The sequence below is a fragment of the Typopeltis vanoorti genome, chromosome 18 (assembly GCF_054136105.1).
Source record: "Typopeltis vanoorti isolate ZY-2024b chromosome 18, IOZ_Tvanoo_1.0, whole genome shotgun sequence".
In the NCBI taxonomy this organism is placed as follows: Eukaryota; Metazoa; Arthropoda; class Arachnida; order Uropygi; family Thelyphonidae; genus Typopeltis; species Typopeltis vanoorti.
In genome coordinates this window covers 84,415,198-84,441,100 of record NC_143566.1, presented here as the reverse complement: position 1 = coordinate 84,441,100, position 25,903 = coordinate 84,415,198, and the positions used below count along the sequence as shown (strand labels likewise).

The following is a 25,903-nucleotide window of genomic DNA, read 5'->3' as shown; positions in this document are numbered from 1 at the left end:
CTCAAACTTTTGCAGACAACAGTGCGAGTGGTAGCGATTATGATCACGAGATTGCTGTAACTGTCTGCCTTACTCTCATCATGAACGTCACCAAGTAGCGATAAGCTAAGCTACTTCTGACCGTTTAGGATTGAGACTGGTTTTTCGATTGATTTCCAGAAGTTTTTCGGTGCTAAAATAGTTTTACCTTCTCTTTGTGAAATAAAAATGAGTTGGACGATTCCTTCATAGGTTTCCAAATTTTGAATATTAAAACTTAATAAATAAAAATAATCTAGAATATGAATGTTTTAAATAACGACTATTCCTGAAATATTCTAAGGCGTATCTTGAATTTTTAGCGCTCTTCCTTTCTTCTCCAAATATACACACCTGTTCCGGAACAAATTATTTTCGAATTATTTTATAAGAAAAATGCACAGTCCATATATTCAGTTATGCTTTCCATGAAAAACAAAACGTCTTCCTTTAAATGTTAAGGTATAAAATATTTGTATACGACAACGTGCTTTTTATATTATTTTATATAAAATTATTTTTTATAATTTGTATTTTTCCCCTACAACAGTGAACCCTCAGTTACTATACATTAATTTATTTTATTTTTTTTATAAACCAGGGATTTTTCAGTCCGAAATTGGGGTAATACTCCTGTCATTTTAAAGGTAAATTGAAGAAGATTGAAAACATGGCCGCAGAAGGAGAACCGGCAACTGAAACAAGTGACAGAAACGAACCAAACGGTTTATTGCTCTATCATGGCTTGGGCTCCTCGTATTCACAGAAGGTATGCGAAATTGATATACGAGAGAATTCTATAGAAAATGCAGAAATAAAATTTTAGGCTAATTTAGTTCCAGTGCTCACAAATAATTCCGTGGTTCGACATTCGGTCCCGGCTTGGCTGTATTAAGGAAGTTTCATTTGAAGCGTCGTTGAATATATGAACAGAAAATGTTCTTAATATTGCGATACTAAAATTTAACTCATCCTTTTGAGCAATTAAAATTCTCGCTGAGAAAAAAAAAAAAAAAATCTAACATCCCAGTATTTATCAGTACTCTTTTTCCACTGTCCAAGTTTCCGGAATTCTGTACAACATTTTAGCCGCACAAATTTTAAATTCCCACAGCACATTTGGTTCCGGGTGCAGAGAAAAAGTATCATTTAATGGTAGTTTTTATCCCTATATTTTATTGGGTTTGTAATGCATTAGAAAAAAGTGTATAATGGTAATCTTAAACATTGTTTTACCCTGTTACTAATATGGATATGATAATACATTCATCCCATTTCATTTCTTATGGTGGTTTTTTTTTTTTTTTTTTTCACATGGAAAAAATGAACATAAATGAAAATATAAATGCACCAGCCAAGGTGGTGATGTGAATTTTTCAGATTTGGTAATTATGTGACAATAGGAATATCATGTTTCTTAAAAGTTTCAATTACTAGAATGCACTGTCCACCTAAATCTAAACACAGTGCAAACTTCTAAATTATGAAGACTTCCTAATGTGTGAGAATCTCTGTAACTCAGTTAATATATTGTAAAACGTAAACTGGCCGGAGAACACATGCAATTAACAGGCAATACACTGGCCTCTCATTGCTATGGCTATAATTCCAAACAGTCCATCCTAATATGGAATCAAGCCTTCTGAAGAGCAGACAGCATGCAGTAATAAGGGAACTGAATTTTTCAATTTCTTGAGGGACAACTTTCTTAGGCAGCATGTAGTGGAGGGAACATGAGGATCAAGAGTTTTGGATATGGTCATAGCATCGTATATAGCATCATTTGGTCATACTTGCCTTGTTAGTGAGAGAGTGATCATGTAGTTCTGACTTGGAGGATGAATAGGCATGGGGAGGTATCAAAAAAGAAGGAAGCTATGGGGATTTATAAGGCAGGTGACTGTCATAGACTTAGAAACCAGTTTGCAGCAGTGCAATAGATGAAAGAATTTAAAGGAAGAGGGATCATTAGTGCATGGGAGATCCTTAAGAAAAAATTGTTGACAGTAATAACAGATTGCATTCCTTGAGTGAAGAAGATAAAGCAAGGTGCTTGGAGTCAAATGGTTGACAATAGGAATAAAGGGAGATTGCAGAAGAAAAAAAAAGATCATATAAGGAGATAGAGGTGGAGAGCAGTTGCATGAAGAGTATAAGGCTCATGCTAGGAAAGTGACTAGCATTCTAAGGAGAGAAAAATTACAATATGACAGGAGACTGGCACTGCAATCTAAGGAGAATCCCAAATAGTTTTTTTCAGTATGTGGCCAGAAGGAAAAATGATAGTGGGTGGATTATCCTGCAGGATGGAGATGGGAATTGAGTGACCAAAGCAGATGACATAGTTCAGCTATTGAATGATAACTTTATTAAAACCTTCCATCCTTGTAGTATAGGCTTTATTCCTAGAAGGATAACAAGTGTTAGAAGTGAATGAAGAGGATGTATTCTGAATGCTGAGCTCTAAATGTCATTAAGACAGGGGAATTAGATGGAATTTCACTACGTGTTTTAGGGGAATGTGCTGTGGAACCGACTGCTGTTTAACTTGACTGTTTAATGAGGGACTTTTAATGGGGCAGGTTCCTAGAGTGCCATTACATAGGGGTGGTGGTGGTGAAATGGAGGTATCAAACTATAGGCCTCTTTGTATTCTGTGGTTGTTAAAATTTTTAGAGAAATTGATGAGAACTGATATAGGGAATTGGACAGATGAGAGTAATGCTATTTATGCAGATCAGCATGGATTTGTTAAAAGGTGTTCTTGTTTTAGTAATTTGGTTACCTTTTATAATAGAGTAACAAGAGCAGTGGATGAAGGTAAGCATGCACCATCTTTTTTTGGATTTTTCCAAAGCATTTCACAGGGTGCCACATGACAAGTTGATTTTTAAGTTGCATCATGTGGGTTTGGATATCTGGTTAGTGGATTGGATTAGTGATTGGCTCTCTGACAGATATCAAGAGAGTTGTATATGGGGGAGCAGTATCAGGGTGTAGGAAGATTACAAATGGAGTTCCACAGGGTTCAGTCCTGGGTCCATTACTGTTTCAATCTTTATGTTAATGATACTGTCACAGGATTACAGGAGATGTTCAGTTGTTTTCAGATAATGTGAAGTTTGGGAAGTTATTAGTACTAGTGGTGATAATTTGTCTTCTCAAGAGGATATGAATAAGCTGGAAGGGTGAGCAAAGGCATTGGGATGTCACTTTAATGCAACTAAATGTGAAGTTTAGAATTTAGAATCCACAGAAGTGCTTCATACTCATTTGGTGGAGTTATACTGGAAGAAGTGGAGAAAGCAAGGGATCTTGGGGCAATTGTGGAAAGATATTTAAAGTTCTGGGGACATATTGCAAAGGTTGTGAAGACATCTCAAAGAATTGCAGCAATGTTGAGGAGAACATTGACCACAAGAGATAAGTTGCTGGTTCCATTGTATAAAGCTTTGATCAGACCATATCTGGATTTTTGTGCTCTTATCTGGTCACTGAGATTTGAAGAAGATGAAGTAACCTTGGAGAGGGTGCAGAGACGGATAACAAAAATGGACTTTACAATGTTGATTATTAGGATAAACTGAGGGCATTTGAACCACTCTGTCTTCTGTCCACCAAACTCTGCAGTTTGGATAGAAGACAAAGGACGGATATGATCGAGACATTTAAGCTGTTGAAGGGTTATATTAGCACTGAGGAGATTTTTCATATGATGGAATGAGGGAAAGGAAAAAGGACAAACTATCCTTGGAAGTTGCAAAAGGAAGTGGTGAGTGAAAGGATAAGAAGAAAGTTTTTACATGGAAAGTGTGTGGAGCATGGAGAGGGTGGTGAACATGCAGACTGTGGATGATTTTAAGGAGTGGTATGATAGACTTTGTGTTCACTAGTGTTGACCTTATGTTTAAATGAGTAAAGATATTATTTATTACAAAGTGGTATGACAGGTCATGCCAGTTCTTATATAAACAGAATGCATCTGTATATATGCTTACCCATTATACAAGTTTTATGTACTTTTCTGAAAGAGTTAGATGCATGGATTTTGACTCATTGTAACATCCCTGCCTGCCCAATCAAATCCAGAATCCTAGAAACTTTTTTCTCACCAGATGGGGGATATTATTATTTTGATAAAATCATTTTAAGTATTAATAATTTATTTAAAATATTTCTTGCAGTAGCTTTTTTGTTTAATTAGGAATTGGAAATATCTTATGACAAGGCTACTTGTCATAAGATATTTCAAATTATATTCTTATTTTCATTTTTCTTTTACTCAGTTATAAGAAAGAAATGTCTGCATTTCAAATATCTTATGACAAGGTTACTTGTCATCGAGAACCTGTTTGCTTCCAAGTGTTTGATAATAATAGATATCACATTATCAGGCATATAATGCATTGTATATAGATAAGAAGGGGGGAGTGTGCTGTGTTTTGGGATACAAGAAGCAGATTGATGTGAGATCAACTGCTTTACATGTGAAATAGCTTAGTTGTGAAGATAATATGGTGGTATTAAACAGAAGAGAATGGCCAAGATGCGAGCAAGTAGATAATGTGAGGCAGTGGTGTGGAAAGAGTTTATAGGATTTGAGTCACCTGGCAAAGAATGGTGAAAAGAGGATTAAACCTCATTAGCACTGATGATAATGAATAACAGCAGATCAGTTCACCTTTGGATAAAAGCCACATAAAGGTTGAGAAATTCATGATTATTCTTCATTTCTGGGGCATTTAATTAACTTTAACACAGAAGCCTGCTTACCAAACTACCATGGTTTGTATTCTGCCCTTGGCAGGGTTGCAAGCTTTCTCTCTCTCTCTGTTCATTCACTGTGTGTCACAGTTGCTTTCTTATTTAACATTTCCCTGTTGTTAAGGTCTCTGTATTTATGTCCACAATTTCTTCCTCCTATTTATAAATTACTTTTTCTTGTAGAACTTTAAATCCTGCCCATAGATTTTATGACATCACATGCCATTTTCCAGTACAAGAATAAACTTCAGCCAGCAAAGGTTGGTCGATTAGTAGATCCTCTGCTACTAATGGCGCACACAAAAAGTTAAGCAAGTTTGAGTGCGGTTAGTAATTGGAAGGGATCAATCGTTCGATGCTTTTGGCACACTCTCCCTCATTGAGTCTTTGGACTCCCTGGCAGTGTCACATAATAATAATAATAACTTGTGAACTTAATAAAACAGTCCTGTCTTATTTTGTTAAAAATAAATAAATAAATTAAAAAAAATAAATAATGATAACAATCTCATTTCACTTCCCATTACCTCTGATAGTACCCAGATCTTCAGACGAAATTAGATTTCCCTTATATCTCCAGCCTTTCCTGGCACAACTGCATTGCAAAACATAGCTTCCTCAGTATCCAAAAGATTGTGTTCTTTTCCATAATAACTATACATATTGTAAGTTATTGATTTTTGTGCCTTGTATTCTCCTTTATAACATCCATCCGTTGTTCTTTCCAAAAGTGTGATAAATCTGCTTGGGAATATTGAGTGACCTTGTCTTGTGCTGCTTGTTGTCCAGTACTATCTTCCTATTTTTCTGCAATTTCTTATAGCAGCCTTTACCTTAACGTTGATATTCTGCAATAGACATAAGGTTTCTATTCACTTCATAAGATTTGAGTCCAGTCTATGCCACTTTCTGATCTTTACTTTTCAATGCTTTCTGAATGTCAACAAAGCAGCCATGAATGTTTTTATTTTTACATAGGGCTTTACAGTAGTGCACTCAGGATTCAATCTTGGGGGGGGGGGCGAGTTGAATAGACGATTTGAAAATACATACTACGCATCGCATACGACCTATGACTGAGCATCTGCAAGGATCGCTAATTCATAAGTAGTATAGAAATAAATAGAAGACATGACACAACACGTAAATAAAAAAATGAATTTTAATTGGGAAAAGATTTTTGGAAAATTTTCTAGTGTTTATTTTCCTTTTTTCTTTTTTTTTGGGGGGGGGGGCAGGGCTCCTTGCTCCTCCTCCTCTGGGTGCGCCACTGGAGCTTTACATATTTACGTAGAACCATATCAAGTACAATCTATTCCACTTTCTGATCTGTACTGTTGAATGCTTTCCAAAAGTCCATAAAGCAGGCATGAATATTTTTATTTTTACTGAGCTTTTCCACAATTAATTTTCATCATCATCATCATCAGATTCCTGCCATGTACCCTCAAGGGGTGTACAGGATATGACAGTACTACATGAAAAAACTACATCATTACAAACTTCCTATCTACAATTTTCCTCCAAATCAGTCTGTTACTTGTCAAGACTCCAACATTATCAGATCTTATATTTCTATCGTCTAAGGCACTTTGTACCGTATCAATCCACCTATATCTTGGTCTTCCTTTGGGTCGTTTTCCTGCCAACCTGGCAGAGAACACTTGTTTTGCTAATCTTTCCTCTCCCATTCTATTTAAGTGACCATACCACCTGAGATTAGGTCTGCTAATGCATTCCTGGATGCTGACAATGTCAAGTTCTTTCCTAATATCCTCATTTTTTTTTAATATGATATTGCCATTGATGCCATCTGTTCACGCCTCTAATCTTTCTCAGGACTCTCATATCTGCGGTCTCTAGTCTTTGGTCAAGTGTTTTACTTCTGACCCAGCTCTCAGATCCATAAGTTAAAACTGGTTTGAACACTGTCTTGTATACATCTAATTTAGTGTTCCGACTAATTTCTCTCTTATTCCATATGAATTTATTCAGTTGACTTCCTACCATACCAGCTTTACTGATTCCGTTGTCTATTTCCATATTTAATTTACCATCTTCAGTAAAAATCGTGCCTATGTAGCTGAAATGTTTTACTTGTTCCACAGGTTCTCCATTCACAACACAGTTGACATTTTAAATGATTCTGCCTATTTTCATTGTCTTTGTCTTTTTATTGCTGACCTTCATACCATATCTATTACAACAGCTATTCAATTTAGTCAGAGAATCTTGCAGACTTGTAGCGGATTTATTTAGAAGTATAACATCATCCGCATAAAGCAAAGAGCTGACATTAACATCTCCAATTTTGATATCAGGTTTAATACCACATTCCTTCATAATGTGATCCATATAGATAATGATTAACAGAGGGGATAATGTACATCCTTGTCTCACACCAGATTTAACATTAAACCATCTTCCTGTACTTCCTTCAGTTCTAACTGCTGACTTACAACTCAAATAAAGACTAAGTATTGCTTGATATAATGCCCCATTGACACCATATAACTGCAGCGTATTGAATAGCTTCTCTCTTGGCACCTTGTCATATGCCTTTACCAAATCGACAAAACTTAAATACAGATCTTTGTTAATTTTAACATTAATAATTGGTGCACAGTACTCCTGTCTCCTTAATCTTACTTGCACATCTTTTAGATTTTCTTTCATTAGTTTCCTTATTCTTCCTGCTGTAGTGAGTCGTGTAAGAATATCATAAGTATTTTTCTTACATGACTCACTACAGCAGTTGTTCTGTACTGCTGTAGTGAGTCATGTAAGAAAAGCAATTTTTGCTTCTTTTTTTTGTGAATGGGTAATAGAATTGATCTTGTGCATTCTTTTTCTTTTGGTACTTTCCCTTCATCATATGCAATGTTACACAACTGATTAAGTCTGTCTATTATCACCTTGCCACTATACTTCAGCATCTTGCAGAATTTACATCATTCACAATTTTTTTATGGTCCATCAGATGCTTTACTGCCTTTACAGCCTCATCCATCAGTATACCTATCTCTCTCTCTCTCTCTCTCTCTCACTGAGCTTAGTGATATTTCCCTCATTTCATCCATTAACCTCTTTTGGACCTAAACATCTCTTTGTATTATATAGAGTAGCAAACAAATTAATCTGAACACTCACATTTTAAAGAAAAATAAATTTTGCAAGAAAATAAGTACAAAAATAAAACTCCAACCTTACCTAATGATTTATATAAGCTCTTCTGTTCGTAATAAGTTCATTAATTTGCTTATGCATAGATTCTACCAATGTAGAACAGTTTTCTTATTTCTGTATCTTGAAACCATACTTTTATAATGGATTGTATTAAGTTATCCTTTGTATCACAATTTAATTTTCCAAGTTTCTTTTTCACTATGGACACAAATTTTTTCTATTGGGTTAATGGCAGGAGAGTTACTTGCCATTGAAACAATTGGATGTTGCGATTTTTGAGTAACTCTTTCACTTTTTTTTTTTTTTTTTAAATGTGGCATGGAGCGAGATCCTTTTGGAAGATGAGTTCTTTGTCTTTCTTGATCTGTGGAATCACTCTTTTCTCCAATATTTTTATGTATTGGTCATTTTTCATCATACCATCAACAGACACAAGTGATCCTGGACTATCATGTGCAAAACAACCCCAGAACATCTTTTTGGCTGGGTGATTAGGAGCTTGTTGAAGGTGTCAGGAGGTCTTCTCAGCCATTGATTTGCAAACATTGGGTAGTTGCTTTCCTTGGACAAAGAAATAGCTCTCATCTGAGAATATGACCACCTTTCACTTCTCACCAGTTCAATCTTTGTACATGTTTGCCCACTGGAGCCTCTTTTTCTGCATAGCCTTCATCAACAGTTGTTTCTTTTTTTTTTGGTCTGTTCTGTAGGTAGTTCTTCCTGCTTCCAACAATCTTTGATGGACTGTCATTTCAGAAACATTAATTCCACTAGCTTCCAAGTTTCTACATAAGTCTACAGCAGACAATCTTGGATTCAGTTTGCTTTTCCTAGCTAGTAAATGATCTTGAGTAAGTGTAGTTTTCCTTTTTTTTTTTTTTTTTGGCCCACATTTTCCTTTTCTGTTTTCTGTCAGGAGAAAAGGTACCTGTCTCTCTAAACCTCTTTAAAATTGCATTAACAGTACCCAAACCAACAACACACTCATTGGCAATTTGTCTTTGAGTCATGGATGTGTGCTGAGAAAGAGTACATATCTTTTCACGCTTTCTTGGAGATGTATCCATTTTATAGCTACACAAAATAAATAAAACACTATGAATGTCAGCTTGTTTACACTATTAAAAATGCACAACACTTTTAATAAACATTGTAGAGACAGTTAAAATATGCAGCATTCTACCAAAATAGTGAACTAAATCCACAACCAAAAATAGTAAACTGAACCCAAAACCAAAATTATTGTGAGCTGAAACAAACCAAATGAAAAACTCGAAAATTTGTCCTGTTATGATTAATTTGTTTGCTACTGTAACTGTATTATTATTATTATCTGAGACCTCCAGGGAATCAAGAACTCATCTAAGAAGATGACACATTACCCATACCTACTCTTAAACTCAATTTTTCTCTCACTGCTCTGTGAGAGAAAAATTTAGCTCTCACTCCTTTCTTATCTGCACACAAACTTAACTTTCACAGATGCCCCTTATCATCTCCCTGACTTCCATATAATAAAAACTTTCATCAGTTGATAACATGTGACACCCTTTCGGCAGTTTATAGACCTATATCATATCACACCTCTTTCTTCTGTTTATTAGTGTCTGCAGCTCACATACTCTCAATCTGTTCTCATAATCGACATTCCATAATCTTGATATCATCTTTGTAACTCTTCTTAGCAACTGTTCCATGGTTCCTTTATTCCTTCCAAATCCAGGAGACCAAATCTGTTCACGATACTCCAGGTGCAGTCATATCAAGGCCTGGTAAAGAGGCAAAATGACTTCCTTATCCTTACATGTCAGTGTTCATTTCAACATTGCAAATATCCTCTGAGTTGTATTTGCAGTTTTTGTTATGTGACTTATAAACTTCGAATTCCTATCCATAAATTATATATTTAGTTCAATCCTTTATCCAAGTGTAAACAAACAAAGTTTGCGCCTGAAGTATCTTCAGGACTGGGGCAACTCGTAGCAAAGGTGGACTGAATTCTGATCACTTTCCTTAGTATCCCATAATGCAAAGCACATCTCCTTGCAGACAAAGGTCGAAACTGGTCTTGGTAGTGATCCTTTCCATAATGCATAGCATTATACATGTCTGCAAGGATATGTGCTTTGCATTATGGGATACTAAGGAAAGTGATCAGAACTCAGTCCACCTTTGTCACGAGTTGCCCGTCCTGAAGATACTTCAGGCGCAAACTTTGTTTGCTTACACTTGGATTAAACTAAATATATAATTTATAGTCTAACTAAGTGGGAAAAAAACTTCCAACAGAATTCCTATCCACCATTACTCTAAGATCTCTAGCCTTCAAACATAATCCTGCCAACATATCCTGCTGAACTAACCATTCGGCCAGCCAGACTGGCCGAGTGGTTAGTTCAGCAGGATATGTTGAATCCGCAGCCTTTTGGCTCTCCAGCCAAAAGGCTGCGGGTTCAAATCCTGCCGTGGGCATGGATGTGTGTGATTGTTTGTGGAAATACTAGTGGTAGTGGTTAGCTGTAGATGGGGTTGGTGTAGTTGCGGTCAGTTGGTGGAGAGAAAGCTGTAGAGCATGTGCCCTCCCTCGATGAGTCTTTGGACTCCCTGGAGGTGTCTAATAATAATATAATATGGCATTGGAAATCTCATTATTCATGCAAAAGTGTGTGACTTTACACCTACTAACATTAAGCCATTATCATTTGCCCACATCCTATTCAAATCATTCTGTAAGTGTTGGATATTAGTAGCATTTTTGCATCATTAGCAAACAACTGAACATACCCCCCCCCATCAGATCCTTCCCAGTATCAGTAATATATAGATTGAATATTACTGATATTCAATCTATATATAATAAAATGAACCAAGGACTGATTCCTAAAAATACACTTTAATTAACCTTGTATAGTCAAAAGGAGCTTGAAAGCCACTTGTATATCACAAAATTTCAGGAGACTGATAATCTTGAGAGAAAGTCTACCTGTATAAGGGATAGAAACAGAAGTGTTGTAGAGAATGTTGGGATTTTGTTGTGGAGTAGGACTAGAAAATAGTATTCTTTGTACCATACTATCCATTGCTTACAACTACTTGTAAGCAATGGATAGTACCATTTTCTATCCATTGCTTACAAGTAGTTGGTGTAGGGAATGTAATTTTTCCTTCATTTTGTCTCCATCTCCATGAAGGTAACAGTACTGTCTCCATTTAATAGAGATGGAGACAGTACTGTTACCTTCAATTCTAGATTGCTGCTTTTGTAACATTTATCTTCTATTTCACAAAACTCTTCTTGTGACCTTTCTTTTACATTGCTTGGCTTTTGTACCTTTTCTTTTTGCTCTCTAAGGGTGTACCTCCTGAATTGCTAGGAACTTTTTGATATTTCTTTTCCAGACTTTGATGCTACCATGAAGTTCTGATTTTTCTCTCCTTTCATATGACTTCACCACATGCCTCTTTTTTTTTTTTAAATAACGAAACCTGTGGTGCGTTCATAATTAGAAGAAACACACGTATAAACCACAGTGAAAATTATTTAATTGTAATAGAGATGGAGACAGTACTGTTACCTTCAATTCTAGATTGCTGCTTTTGTAACATTTATCTTCTATTTCACAAAACTCTTCTTGTGACCTTTCTTTTACATTGCTTGGCTTTTGTACCTTTTCTTTTTGCTCTCTAAGGGTGTACCTCCTGAATTGCTAGGAACTTTTTGATATTTCTTTTCCAGACTTTGATGCTACCATGAAGTGGTAGCATCAAAGTCTGGAAAAGAATTGTAATCATGCGTAAATTGTTTAAATACTGTACTGATGATGTCCTAAGATACTTAGGATGAAATATTTACAATTAAATAATTTTCACTGTGGTTTATACGTGTGTTTCTTCTAATTATGCCTCTTTTTATCTAGATGATTGATATATATACTCTTAACTGCACTCCTCTTGAATATTTTCTGCCACTGTTCTCTCCCTTTTTGGTTTATTTAACAATCATTCAAGGTAATTACTTCAGACATCTGGAATATCTTTATTCTCAGTTTTTATGTTTTCACCTTTATCCTCTCTCATTCGTTTTACGATACTTTGCAGGGTAAAAGTATTATTTAAAAATTACATCATCCAACACATTGCTTGCTTGGTTTGCTTAGGACACTACAGCAGCCTTTAAGTGTTAAAGTTGTATTCAAGAAATACGTCATGTTGAAATAAGTATTGAGACATCCTCTGTTTTGTAATGAAAATACTGATATGTGCAGTTGACCCCCAGAATTGAGGGAAGTACAGGAAGATGGTTTGAAGTAAAAGTAGGTGTGTGACAAGGGTGCACATTATCTTCACTGTTATTCATTATTTATAGAGATCATATGAGAGAAAGTGGTATTAAATCTGATATCAAAATTTGTGATGTTAATCTTAGCTTTTTATTTTATGCAGATGATGTTATATTTCTTAATAACTCCAGTACAAGTTTGCGTGATTCCCTAACTGAATTGAATAACTGTTGTAATATATTTGGTATGAAAATCGGCAATAAAAAGACAAAGATGATGAAAATAGGCAGAAACGTTGAAAACATCAATTGTATGATTTTTTAGAACATTTCAGCTATTTAGGCACAATTTTTAGTGAAGATGGTAAATTAAATATGGAAATAGACAACAGAATCAGTAAAGCTGGTTTGGTAGGAAGTCAGCCGAATAAATTTGTATGTAATAAGAAAGAAATTAGTCAAAACACTAAATTAACTGTATACAAGACAGTGTTCAAACCAGTTTTAACTTATGGATCTGAGAGCTGGGTTAGAAATAAAACACTTGATCAAAGACTGGAGACCTCTGATATGAGAGTTCTGAGAAAGATTAGGAAAGAACTTGTGAGGATATTAGGAAAGAATTTGTCATTGTTAATCATTTAGGGATGTGTTAGTAGAGCTAATCTCAGATGGTATGGTCACTTAAAAGATTAGCAGAACAAGTGTTCTTTGCCAGGTTGGTAGGAAAAAGATTCAGAGGAAGACTAAGATGTAGGTGGATTGATACAGTAAAAAGTGCCTTAAAAGATAGAAATATAAGATCTGATAATGTTGGAGTATTGACAGATAACAGATTAATTTGGAGGAAAATTATTAATCGGAAGTTAGTAATGGTGTAACTTTTTCATCTTGTAATATCATAATTATCCTGTACGATCCTGAGGGTACATATCAGGAATTTCATGATGGTGCAGTTGACTCCCACTGTAACCAACTAGTGAGATCAAAGGAATATTTTGTTATGTTAGTAAGTGAATTCACTATAATGGTATTTGCTGTAGTGATGGTTGACTGCATATTCCTGTCATACGTGGCCTATAATGCTGTGTAAACAAATTTATATATCTCTACAGTTAACGCATGTTACTGGCACATGGTGATTTTACGAATTTTTCAAAAGGTATTATCATAATCCAGTGCCTTATTAGCAGTGTTACGTCGTTGCTTTTTCTTATAATCTTCTTTCATTATAAATTTGCCTCTCTACAATAACTACAAGACTCTTCCAAGAATTTTCTGACTTTAATATCTATATCACTTTTTATGTACTCACTCTATGAGGAAGGCAAATTCTATATCTCTGGCCGATTCCTAGATTAGTCACATGTTTACCCTAACTATTAAAGGTTATTCTTTAATTTAGAATGAATCCTTTAAATTTCTATCTGGGGCTGTCTCCTTTTCATATATTGACAAATTTATTTTTTTATGCTGTGCCAGCCAATATCTTAGGATAGAGGGGACTCTTATTCAGGGTGCATCAAATTCACTGTGCATCAAAGTCTGGGAAGACTTTGATGCACATTGGTGAATAAATCTAGTACTTAAACTCATTAACTAAACACTCTACTATGGCTGTGTGAATTCTAGTTTGCAGTCGTAACCTCTATAACAACATAATATATGTTTCTTTCAATCCCCTCCCACCCCGCTATGGTTCACTTTTGTCTACTGCTAAGAGAAAAACATATTAGGCTCCAGCTGAACAGGAGGCTGAGCTCCGAACTGTTTAAGTGATTTAAGAAAAGTAATGTCATATGTTCAGAAAGTAGTTGAGTGTTAACAGATATTTTGGGGGAGAGAATCAAGTAGAAATAAGTACTGTTGTCCTAGAGAATTACATGTCAGATTTATTGAATTGTCTAGTGTTTATATGTAATGTTTCATGTATGACATCATCAAGTAACTTAATTGTGAGAGTCTGAGGATAGATATATGTACAGAAGTGAAGAATTTATGCCCAGTAAGAGATCATAGTGCAGAAGTTTAAATGTGTTTAAATAAGTTAGGGGAACCCAGACTTTTAAGGTTAAGAATTTAAATAACATGTATACTTGTCTTTGTGAAATAATAAATGTGTTTCTTTTTACATAATCAATTGAGTTTGTCATATCTTCTGCGGATTTGAATTACCGTTTGGGAAATTTCGTACCATTGCATTTAAAGGGGAAACCAATAGTGATATGAGAATAGGGACCACGACTGCATATATCCTGATCCCTACAATTTTCTTTAAGTATTTTAGATAGTGCATCAGAATTTAGTTGCCGGCTGGCGCAGTCTTAAATCTATACAAATTTGTCGGCAACCGAAGTCTGAGAGTAAGAGATACAAAACTATAAGTAAAGAAGAGTAAATTAAAGATAAATTAACAATAAAGAAAAACAGGGATATAACAATATGAAGCAATTAAGCACTCTAGTACATGAGCAATAAATCCTTCTCTTAAATTAAACATTAAACACACACAATATACATACTATATACTTCTAATCAATATTCTGTCTACTATGTTAGTCTCTCACATTAAACTTGTTATTATCATCCAGACAATTTGTCTTATAGAAATTAGCCACTGCTAAATAGTCGCTTAAAGTTCTCTAATACTGTCCATACTCAAACATTACATTACAATTTTCTTTCCTCTTAACTAACTGGATAATATACAAATTTCTGTACATTACCATCTCTTGGCAAGGTTACCAGGTTTGTCCATTCTGTTCACAGCTTTGTTTAATGCAGCTCGAATCCTTCCTTTGGCTTTCGCCCATGTGGTCATTTATGGCGGTTGCATGATCTGGCCTTTCCGAATGGCTGGCAATATGCCTGCTCCGATCTCGCACCGTTGCCGCTTGTTCTCATCAGCATTGCTGGATCTTTAGTTGCGGTCAGCTATTCTGCTCTGAAGAGATAGCTAGCCAGGACTCTGGAACTACGGGTACCGACACATAACATCCAAGGGCGATCCGGAATCCATGAGGAGGCAAGAGAGAGACCTGACGTCCAAGAAATCAGGAACACAGTGAAAAAAGCCTTGAGAAAGGGGAGCAAACCCCTTTTATTGTGCACCCTTGGTGCCCTCTCTCTGCTACGTTCTTCTGCACGGCACTTATCCTCTCGCCTAGCGTCTTCCGGGAAAAGCGAACGAGTGTCGCTTTCCTTGTAAATGTCTTTGCCTCAAAGCTTACGCGTAACTGGATGGCTCTCACGCGACCTTTGGACTATTGTTTACAACTTATTTACCCATTCACTGTATACAGAATGCCTTAATATAACAATAATTTATACACAAAGTTCTTTGCATGACTTTGGATGGTTGACATTAAGTCTTACAATTCTACATAAAGAGGTAATTCTATCTCTATTTACAGTTAATATTTTATTCCTTCTGCTCGAGTACAAGTTCTTCTCTCAGCTGATTTTTTTTTTTTTTCATGTTAAATCCTGAATGAATTGTTTCTTCTTAAAAGTTCTTCATTCAGGATGTAACAGCAGCTTCTCTGTGACATTGGTAAAAAACTGCATTACCCAAAAACAACGTTATCAGCTGATAAAAATGTAAGAGTAAGTTCCCAGCCAAGAAATGTTCAGAAAGTTAACACTAAGTGATCGAGTGTGGATGCTCAGAATGCTGATGTGGAAAACTCAGCAACCCCCAGTGTCAAAATGATTAATCAGAAGTTCAAAAATTTCAAAAGGGATTCAGATTAGTAATAGGGCATTATGTAAAGAGGTGCACAGTCCTTAGTTTCTGCACATTATTTTTTAATCGACTCCTACTCACGAAAGGCATATTATGGGTGGTTGACTTGAGTCACATACTTAAGGTACATAAGTTCAAAAAATACAGGAGTTCAGATTATCAATAGGGCACTGTGTAAAGAGATGCATAGTTTTAGTTTCTGCACATTACGTTTTAATTGAATCCTATTCACAAAAAGGCATACTATGGGTGGTAGACTTGAGTAACATGCTTAAAGTACATAAATTAAACATCAGCCATGGCAATTAACAGCTCAAACTATATTGGTTTGGTTGTGGTATTCAAACTTCTGTGATATGGAGCAACAGATCATGCTAGTTTCTGCATGTGTGGATGTTGCATATTGCCTAGGGAACACCTTATGTCTAAGTCCATGATCTCATAGAGGTGTAATAGTTTGGTGGTTTTTATCTTGATATAAACTTGAACTATTGAGTTTTAGTGCTTGGAAGGATGGATATCAATATATGCAATGTTTTGAGTATCTTTTTACAGAAACATATGGGTATTTCCTTCAGCCTGGCAGTGCACCATGTTGTGATGCAGGTGCTATTATGACATGGTTTTGAGGAACTTGATGAGGAGAAATGCTGCATGCAGTCTCAATCTGAACCCATTAGACCACTTTGGATGAACTGGAATATGGTGTAAGTATAAACCAGTGCTTCCAGCAGTGCTAACTGGAGTTAATTATGGTCATTCTGAAGAAAGAATGGTTCAAAATAACTGGATCATCATCATATAAGTCTGTGCTTCTGAAATATAGATCCCCTCTCCTGTCATCAGGGCTTGATGACAAGAGAGGGGATCCAATACAGATTTCTGGGTCTGGTATTCTGGAAGGGAGATTTTGCGGCTTGACCATGGCATATATTCCATATGCTTTTTCTTTCTTCTTGATATTAGCAGGTTGAAAAACAGCTTTTTCACTAGGGCTCATACCTAATCTCATCAGTGGTCCAAATATTTCTTTCAGTATTTACAGTATACTGAATTTCATTTCTTTTAATGTTACACAGTGATCAGTATTCATTATGGTAAAATTATGGTAATATATTTGTAGTGTTCTACCCCCCCCCCAATAGAGGTCAGGCTTTTAGGGTAACTTTCTCTCTCTCTCTCTCTGTGTGTGTGTGTGTGATTTTTTTTTCCCCATCAGAAAAAAAAATTCTAATACAGACATTATCATAATATTTATTGTATTTATATTCAATACAAAACATACACACCAAGCGTATTTCTTTCTGTGAAATACACTTGGTGTCTGTCTGTCTGTGAGATGACATTATTACTATTATTTATATGAGTACTCCATGGAGTCAAAAGACTCATTGCAGGAGATCTATACTATTCATCAACACAATACCTATCATACATCTCTTTAAACTTATTCGCTGTTGGAGTGCTCATAATCACCTCTGGCAATCTATTCCACTCCCCAAGTCAAGAACCTAGTTCACACACCCTTACTAACCATACTCTTAGACAACTTCCAAGCATGACCCCTTGTTTTCCCCTTATCCTCATGTATTGAAAAATTTCTTCTGTTTCAATTTTATAGAATCCCTTTAGTAACTTATAAGTTTCTATCATATCACCTCTCCTCTGCCTGTTAAGTAAACTCTGCAACCCACACACTCAATCTGTCCTCATAAGGAACATTCCACAGACCTGTTCACCTTTTCACTCAACCTCCTAGAAACGTGGGCGATCAAATCTGTGCATATCAGTCAACATATGACCGAATCAGAGCCTTATAAGGAGGAATAATAACTCCCCTATATTTACTTGTCAGTGTGTTCTTCAACATCCAAGTCATCCTGTGAGCTATTTTGTCAACTCTTGCAATATGTTCTCTGAATTTCAACTCTATCCACCATCATCCTCAGATCCCTAACCTAATCAATTTCCTGTAAACTACTACCATCAATATGATATGGAGTGTGTAATCTTTTCACCCCAAAGTGCATTACTTTACATTTTAGAACATTGAATTGATAACCACTGTCCTTTACCCATTAGTATTTACATCACCTTTTGATATAAGATATCTACAACACATCAAGTATTGCCTTCCCTAGTTTTGTATAATCTGCAAACAACTGAATATCTTCTCTTCAAATTTTCTGCTATATCATCAATATACAAATTAACGAATAGTAGTCCTAGATTTAGTACAGAGCCTTAGAACACTCCACTAGTCACCCTGATTCACCTTGATTCCACTCCATCATACACCACCTTTTCATGTCTATCAGCCTTCCCCCCCATCCCTATGAAGGTTGAAATACCAGGAAATTAAACTTAAGAGTAATAACATAGTAGTAGTAGTAGTAGTCTCCAAAATTTTACCATAGTGAATACTGAATGGAAGTTGAGCTTTTAAACAGGTTTAGCAATGAATTAAAAACTGTTATATATAATGATTTTGTCATTGCAACTTAGGAGAAGAACAAAACTACAACTATTGTCTCTTTCCTCTGAAATTTCCTGGAAATCTAGGATTCTCATGCCTTTCTTTTGGAACATAGAATTGTGCTATGTGAGATTATTATTTACACCAGTGCTTCCCAAACTTATGGATGTCAAGGCCCCCTTTGGAAAAATTAAAAGATTTCATGGCCCTCCCATCGGGGAAAAAAAAATCCTAATACAGACATTATCATAATATTTATTGTATTTATATTCAATACAAAACATACACACCAAGCGTATTTCTTTCCCGAACATCACCGCACCTGTGCACGCTAGCAATGAAACATTAATTTAAAGTGCGAAAAACTTGGCCGTTTTAAATGCACGCAAGATTTTCCGTTTGTAAGCTTTTTTGTGCTTCTTATCAATGCCTTTGCAATGAAACTTATATGAATAAGCATATATTTACTAATATTCATTAAGCGCTGCAATATGGAGGAAGTAAAATTTGTGAACCAACACCTAATGTGTGAAGTTTTCCATTAAAATATATATATATATATAATACGTTTCTTTTAAGATAAAAAAATATCTATTTAGTCTTAAAACATTTTAAATTTGTTTTGATTATTTCACGACCCCCTCAACAAAGCTAATGGCCCCCAAGGGGGTTTTGGCCCACAAGCGCTGGTTTGCACTAAAGAAATATAAAATGCAATGCAAAAGAAACTCCTTTGGAAGAATGCCTTTAAAATTTATATAACTCTTTCAAGGAAAGACTTCAGAAATAGGAAATTGCTTTCCTTTTAGTCATTTTAATCAAAAGGGATGTGTAGAAAGATTTCCATATCATCTAATTTTGATTAATATTGCCCAAAATAGATAAAAATTCATAATTCTTTTCCACACAAACAGATCAAAGTAAACAGAATAAAACATCAATTATCTTGGGGTATTATTAACTGTGGTCCTCTGTAGTATATACAAATTTCATTTTTTTTTTCAAAATTCTCTGTACATGTGGATTTGTAAAATAACAGAAGTCATTACTAGGTATTTTAAATAACATTGCATCATTCGTGTAGTTATAAGAAAAACAAAAAGTAATGCTACAAAGGAAACAAACAAAAATAAGAGACTTTCTATCTAAAAAAAAGTTTAAAACGTTCAGTTTTGTATTTATATACTACAAGAATGTTTACCTTATAAAATATGATTTGGTGTGGTTTACCTTATGTTTTTTTTTTCGTGTATTTAGCCCAATAAAACGTAATTTGGATTAACCATGTTTTTAAATTTTCCAGCTCTAGTGTTCTCCAGTTACCACGAATAATCAGCATTTTACTGTATTTGCACTGAGAAACTATTAAGTAATGTATTCTTTCAGAAATAGATGGTTTTCATTTTAGTTAGCAAGACCATCTTTCTAAGCTTCTGTAATTTATCATTGCTATCTAGCTGCCTTTAGCATGTCACTAATTAGTCGTGATGTAATTATAAAAATGCACATTATGTAAATTCTGAAATATAATGCCCACCTGCTTATTTTGTCCAGCTGTTTTCCATTGACTGTAATGATTTTCTTTTCTTTTTTATTATAATCACATCTTATTATACTGCACTGACAAATGGTAATAATATGAATTCTTTCTTGAATGTGAAAGAACTCGGACTGCTTGGATAGAAAATTAGAAAATGAAATTATACTAGAATCAAAATATAAATCAAAATTAATGTAATATTCTTGCTAACAAACCACAACACAGAACATGTCAATAATTGAAAAATCAATGCAGAATTTGCATAACACACACACACACACACACACACACACACACACACACACACACACACACACACACACACACACACACACACACACACACACACTATTGAGATTAGGGTGGAGAGATTGAGAGAGTGAATGAAAAGACATGCATAGTTTTTATTTTCAGAGGTGTTTAGTGGTTCTCACATTGCACTGGCTCCGACCCAACTCGAAACCTACTTTCTGCATAGGCATATGCTGTGTAGGCCCCACTCACAACAAAGACCAGTGGTGGATACTTGGTTTTATAGGGAGGTAGGAATTAGAGTTGAGGCCAAGTGGGAACACGGCACTCCCACCCCAACACTACATGTTTTCTGATCCACGGAATTTGCTAGTAGACTTTCGGATCTAAAGGATATTTGCTGGTAGATCTGATTGACAGGATTTGCTGGTAGATCTGATTGACGGGATTTGCTGGTAGATCTGATTGACGGGATTTGCTGGTAGATCTGATTGACGGGATTTGCTGGTAGATCTGATCGATGGGATTTGCTAGTAGACTTTCAGGTCTACAGAATTATTACAGAACAGCTTAATAGTGTTTCAGGGACCAGAGGCAGCTCTAAATAGCCCCTGCTGTGTGTTTTGATATGGAGAGCATAGATGATATCTTGCAAGGGCTGAATAGAGATCAAGCGTTTGACTTATTCAAGAGGTTGTTGAAGAAGTTTGAATCAGAGTGGCCAGGATTTCTTAATCTGTGCACCCAGTATAATGATCCAGAAGATGAGGAAGAGGAAATCTCAGCTGTCCCAACACCTAAGAATCCCCGCCAGATGGACTCCTGGGGGGTGAGACATGCAAATAAAAGACGCTGGACCGTAGATGATCATATGGAAGAGGCATCATCAATGCAGGATGTCCTGGTTAAGAAAGAAAGAGTCTTTGGGACAAGGAGAAGTGGACCTCAGTCTCACAGATCCTCAGGGAACAGAATATAGCCTACTCCTGGGCTAAAAACACTGATGAGGGGGTGAAAATCCAACCTGCAACTGTCACCGACTACCAAAAGATGACTAAAATGATGGCCAGCTCTATGTTGCCTTATCACATCTTCACTCTAGCTAGTGAAAGAAATCTCAAGGTGGTGCTCCAAGGGATTGCTGAGTGCATCACAACTGACGAGATCACTACAGACCTTGTCAGTCAGGACCTGACCTAATTAAAGTAAGCAGGATGCTGAGAACTGATAAAAGGCCAATGCTACTAGTGCTGGTAGAAATTAGTAATATCCAGAAACAGGTCTATGAATTGACAGCTGTATGCAGATTCAAGAGCCACTCAGAAAAAAGGCTTCAACAGGGCAGTGCCATAGATGCCAAAAGTTTGGCCATGTCCAAAAATTATGTAAGGCAGATTATAGGTGTCTGAAATGCAGTGAAAGCATCAAAACTGCACCAAGACAAGATCAACACACTGGCCCATTGCACTAACTGCAGAGGACCTCATCCCACCAGTTATAAAGGGTGCACCGTCCACCCTAAAAATCATGGGGCAGTAAGAACTACTCAGCTCCCCCCCCACACACACAAGTGACATTCGTGGCAACCAGAGTGGTCATCTTCCAACTAAAATACTTTTACAACTCAAACAAATTCAATTCCACCAATTCATGAAAGAATACAACCCCCCCCTCCACAACCAAAACATATGCGGAGGCAGTCCACTCTAAAAATACATCATCTCAGGAACAAACAAGCTCCAACCTAACAGCAATATTAACTGCCTTTCTAGCCACCATGCTTCATAAATTCAGCAAAACCAGTCCTTCACCAACTTCCACAAAGAGATTTCTGCAAGGAATCCATTCCGTTGTTGACAGCTGTCAGCCATGAATAAAAACAAATTCAAACCAAACTCCCTCTTGATCACTGCCTCTAATGCAAATGGTCTGGGCAACAAAATTCTAGAGCTGCAAGAGTTTGCACACAGAGGCATAATCCAGATATAGTACTAGTCAACGAAACACATCTCAGATCAGCTAATAATCCAAGACTTAGAAGTTATTTTATATACAGAACAGATAGACTAGACCAGTGTTTCTCAACCTGTGGTCTGCGAGTGGTGAAGTGAACAATAATATAGTTTTATTGCTTCTGCCTTCCCTTGCTGTTTTGTCAGATTTGAAGTGAACATGTGTTATCCACATTTCAACCAATGGCTTGTTGTTTATTGATTTTTATTATTGAAGGCTTCCCTCCTTCAACCAAGGCTCAATATATCTTGAGAAGTGCTAAGTGATACTTGGACAAAGTGTATTCTGAGTTAACCCCAGTATTATATATTTATATATTTTTCAGAAACGTTTTTTTAATAATGGAAAAGTGACTTAGAACTAGGACTTTGAAAAGAAGGGCAAATGAAACAGGTGATGCTAACCCTAATTGTGATACAGGTGTTGTAACAGCGAGTAAATCTGATACTATTAAAGAAGAAGAAACAAGCAGTTCAAAGAAAAAATACAGTAGGAAATATAACAGTTCATATTTGGAATTCGGATTTACTTGGTACGGAGATGAAAGTGAACAGAAACCTCAATGTGTTTTGTGTTATGAAGTGTTGTCGAATGAGTGCATGAAACCTGCGAAACTCCGACATTTAGAAACTAAACTTTGTAATGTGAAAAATAAGCCAATTGAATTTTTTCAGTGACGCTAAGGGATGTTAAATCACGGGAAAGATATAATTTCGGCCATGGGTTGTTCCATTAATAGCAAGGCACTGGAAGCATCCTATCTCTTAAGTTTGCACATAGCAAAAACACGGAAACCTCATTCTATCGGGGAAAATTTGCTACTTCCAGCTATAAAAGATGTGGTAAAAATGATGTTTGACAAGTTACTAAAAGATGTTGATTTGATTTCTCTTTCAAATGTCACTGTCGTTCACAGAATTAATGATATGGTGACGTAGAATCTCAGTTAATCGAAAGAATTAAGAGCTCTTATTATGCGTTACAAATAGACGAGACTACTGCTGTTACAAGTGATGCGCAGTTAATATGCTACGTAAGATATGCACATGATAACAACATTCAAGATGATATTCTGTTTTGTAGAACTTTGCCATCCTGAACAACTGGAGAAGAAATATTTCACACTCTCAATAATTACATAACACACAAAGGGATCCAGTGGGGAAAATGTATAGGCTTCTGTTCGGATGTAGCTCGCGCCCTTACAGGCAGGCATAGTGGGGTTGTTTCTATGGTCAAGGAAGTAGCTCTGGATATGAATCGGGTACATTGTTTCATACATAGTGAAGCATTACCCTCCAAAGGAATGCCACCAGAATTTAAAACTGTGCTACATAATGCTGTAAAGCTAGTTAATTTTATTAAAGCTCGACCGTTAAATAACAGGTTATTTTCAGTACTCTGCGATGAAATGGGCAGTGGATATATACAACTTTTGCTTCATTCTGAAATTCGTTGGCTTTCCAGGTGCAAAGTTTATTTCAATTAAGGCATGAAGTTTTATTATTTATAAATGAATGTAATTCTGATTTTGCATCACTCCTTGTTGACGAAGCATGGTTATCAACACTATCCTATCTTTCAGACATTTTTTCAAAATTAAATGAACTAAATCTCTCCCTTCAGGGAAATTTTTTTACTGTTCTTGATGCCTACGACAAAATAAAGTCATTCGAGAAAAAACTGGTTTTATGGATTATGTAAAAGACAGACAATTTGCACCTTTTTTTAGTGGAAAATGATATATATTTTTGTTGATTCTGAGTTTCTGGAAAGGGTTTGTGACTACCTCAAAAATCTGAAACGGAATTTTGAAACATATTTTTTGAATAGCTTTTTATAAGAAATTTCTGTGGGTTCGCGATCCATTTCAGGCTTGCAGTCATGAGAACGACCTTTCGTTATCGAAAAAAGAACAGTTAATTGAGCTTTCAAGTGACAGTGGACTTAAAATGCAATTCCGTGATCTTGGTTTGGCTTGATTTTGGATCTTGCCTTCAGTGAGAAGTGAATTTCCCAAATTATCTGAAGAAGCATTGAAAATTGTCATGCAGTTCTCTACAACCTATCTTTGTGAGAAAGGATTTTCATCGCTCCTTCAAATACAAATGAAAACAAAATACAGAAATTGTCTTCATGTGTGTGTGTGTGTGTCGATCTTCGACTGAATTTGATCCATACTGAGCCAGATATCCAGCAACTCTGCAAGGGCCGAGAAGCTCGGCCATCTCATTAAAAGTAAGTAGTAACATAATTAGATCATATTATTTATTTGTTTAATAAAAATTAAAACTTTGTTCAATGATGATACACTTTTAATCGTTTACTTCCAATTTAATTAATTATGTTTCCATATGTATTCAAAACATGCTTTTAGATTTATTATGTTATAAATGGCATGGTTTTTCTGAAATGTTGATAATTCCTACTTAGGTTTTTAAAAAAATTATGAAAAGTCAAAATGACGTATAGGGAAATAAATATTATTATTATTATTACGTGACACATCCAGGGAGTCCAAAGACTCATCGAGGGAGGGCACCTACTCTACAACTCTGTCTGCACCACTCAATTCACCAACTATACCAATGCCATCTACTGCCTACCACCACCACCATTAGTAAAATAAAAATTAAATTTGATAAAATTAAATTAAATTAAAAAATGAAATAAAAATAAAAATTAAAAAGTAAATTAAAAACACTGTTTATTTTTGAAGTAAAACTTTAATTCCAACATTCTAAAATGCTATTTTTCTTGCTTTTCTGTTCGCAAAATTGTCGATGACATTGTTGAAGTCTATTTCATCACTCAGTTGCTGTTTTATAGACAATAAAGCAAGATTTCTGAAAAGCCAAAAAAGTGCTGCTCGTGGTGGATCGTTCTCCCTCCCCCAGCTACGCCTCTGTAACTTAGTGGTCCGTAGAATTGTTTTCAGCATTTTACTGGTCCTTGGCCTTAGAAAGGTTGAGAAATGCTGGACTAGACAATAGAGGCGGAGGTGCTGCCATCTATATTAAAAACTACCTGAATCATAATATTCTAACCAACCTGCAAACCATGAACCTGGAGGTGACTGGTGTGAAAGTACACACCAACAATGCTGACAGTCTCAAAATCTGTGCAGATTACAATTCGCCAAGCAACCCCATACTAATGTCAGATTTTGACTCTATCCTTGGCTCCACAGATTCCATTATCCTTGCAGGAGACCTAAATGCCAAGCATACAAGGCCATAGTACATATAGTACATATACAGGGTTTAGCACCACAATAAATAAAAATGGCCACACTTGATTTAATTATACAACATTCAACTCAGCTGTAGTTATAGTTACAGGTCCTACCAAGCCCACCCATCACAGTTCCCTAGGCAGTTTGGATATTCTAGACTTTGTCATCTTCAGAAACATCAGATATCAATACCAGTTAGAGACGATCAACAAGCTATGTTCAGATCATAACCCCATCCTGCTCAAACTAGGCACATAAGATCAACTCACTCCTCCCACACATACTCCTTCATAGCATGCGACAAGCCATCTACAATTATCTTGGAGTACATCGGCCCACCACCCATCATACATAAAAAGAAGGAGATAGACGATGCCATGAATATCCTAACAAAC

The 25,903-nt window shown here is 35.9% G+C and overlaps 1 protein-coding gene across 1 annotated transcript in view; it reads left to right on the top strand.

The window, feature by feature from the left end:
* Positions 1–422: 422 nt before the first annotated feature.
* LOC150096875 (ganglioside-induced differentiation-associated protein 1-like) overlaps positions 423–25,903 on the top strand; it is an 82,620-nt gene continuing 57,139 nt past the window's right edge. Inside the window, exons 1-2 of the mRNA XM_090408515.1 lie at positions 423–480; positions 620–787. Of these exons, the coding sequence (XP_090264641.1) occupies positions 689–787 (99 nt within the window). The 5' untranslated portion in view covers positions 423–480; positions 620–688. The remainder of the gene's footprint in view (positions 481–619; positions 788–25,903) is intronic.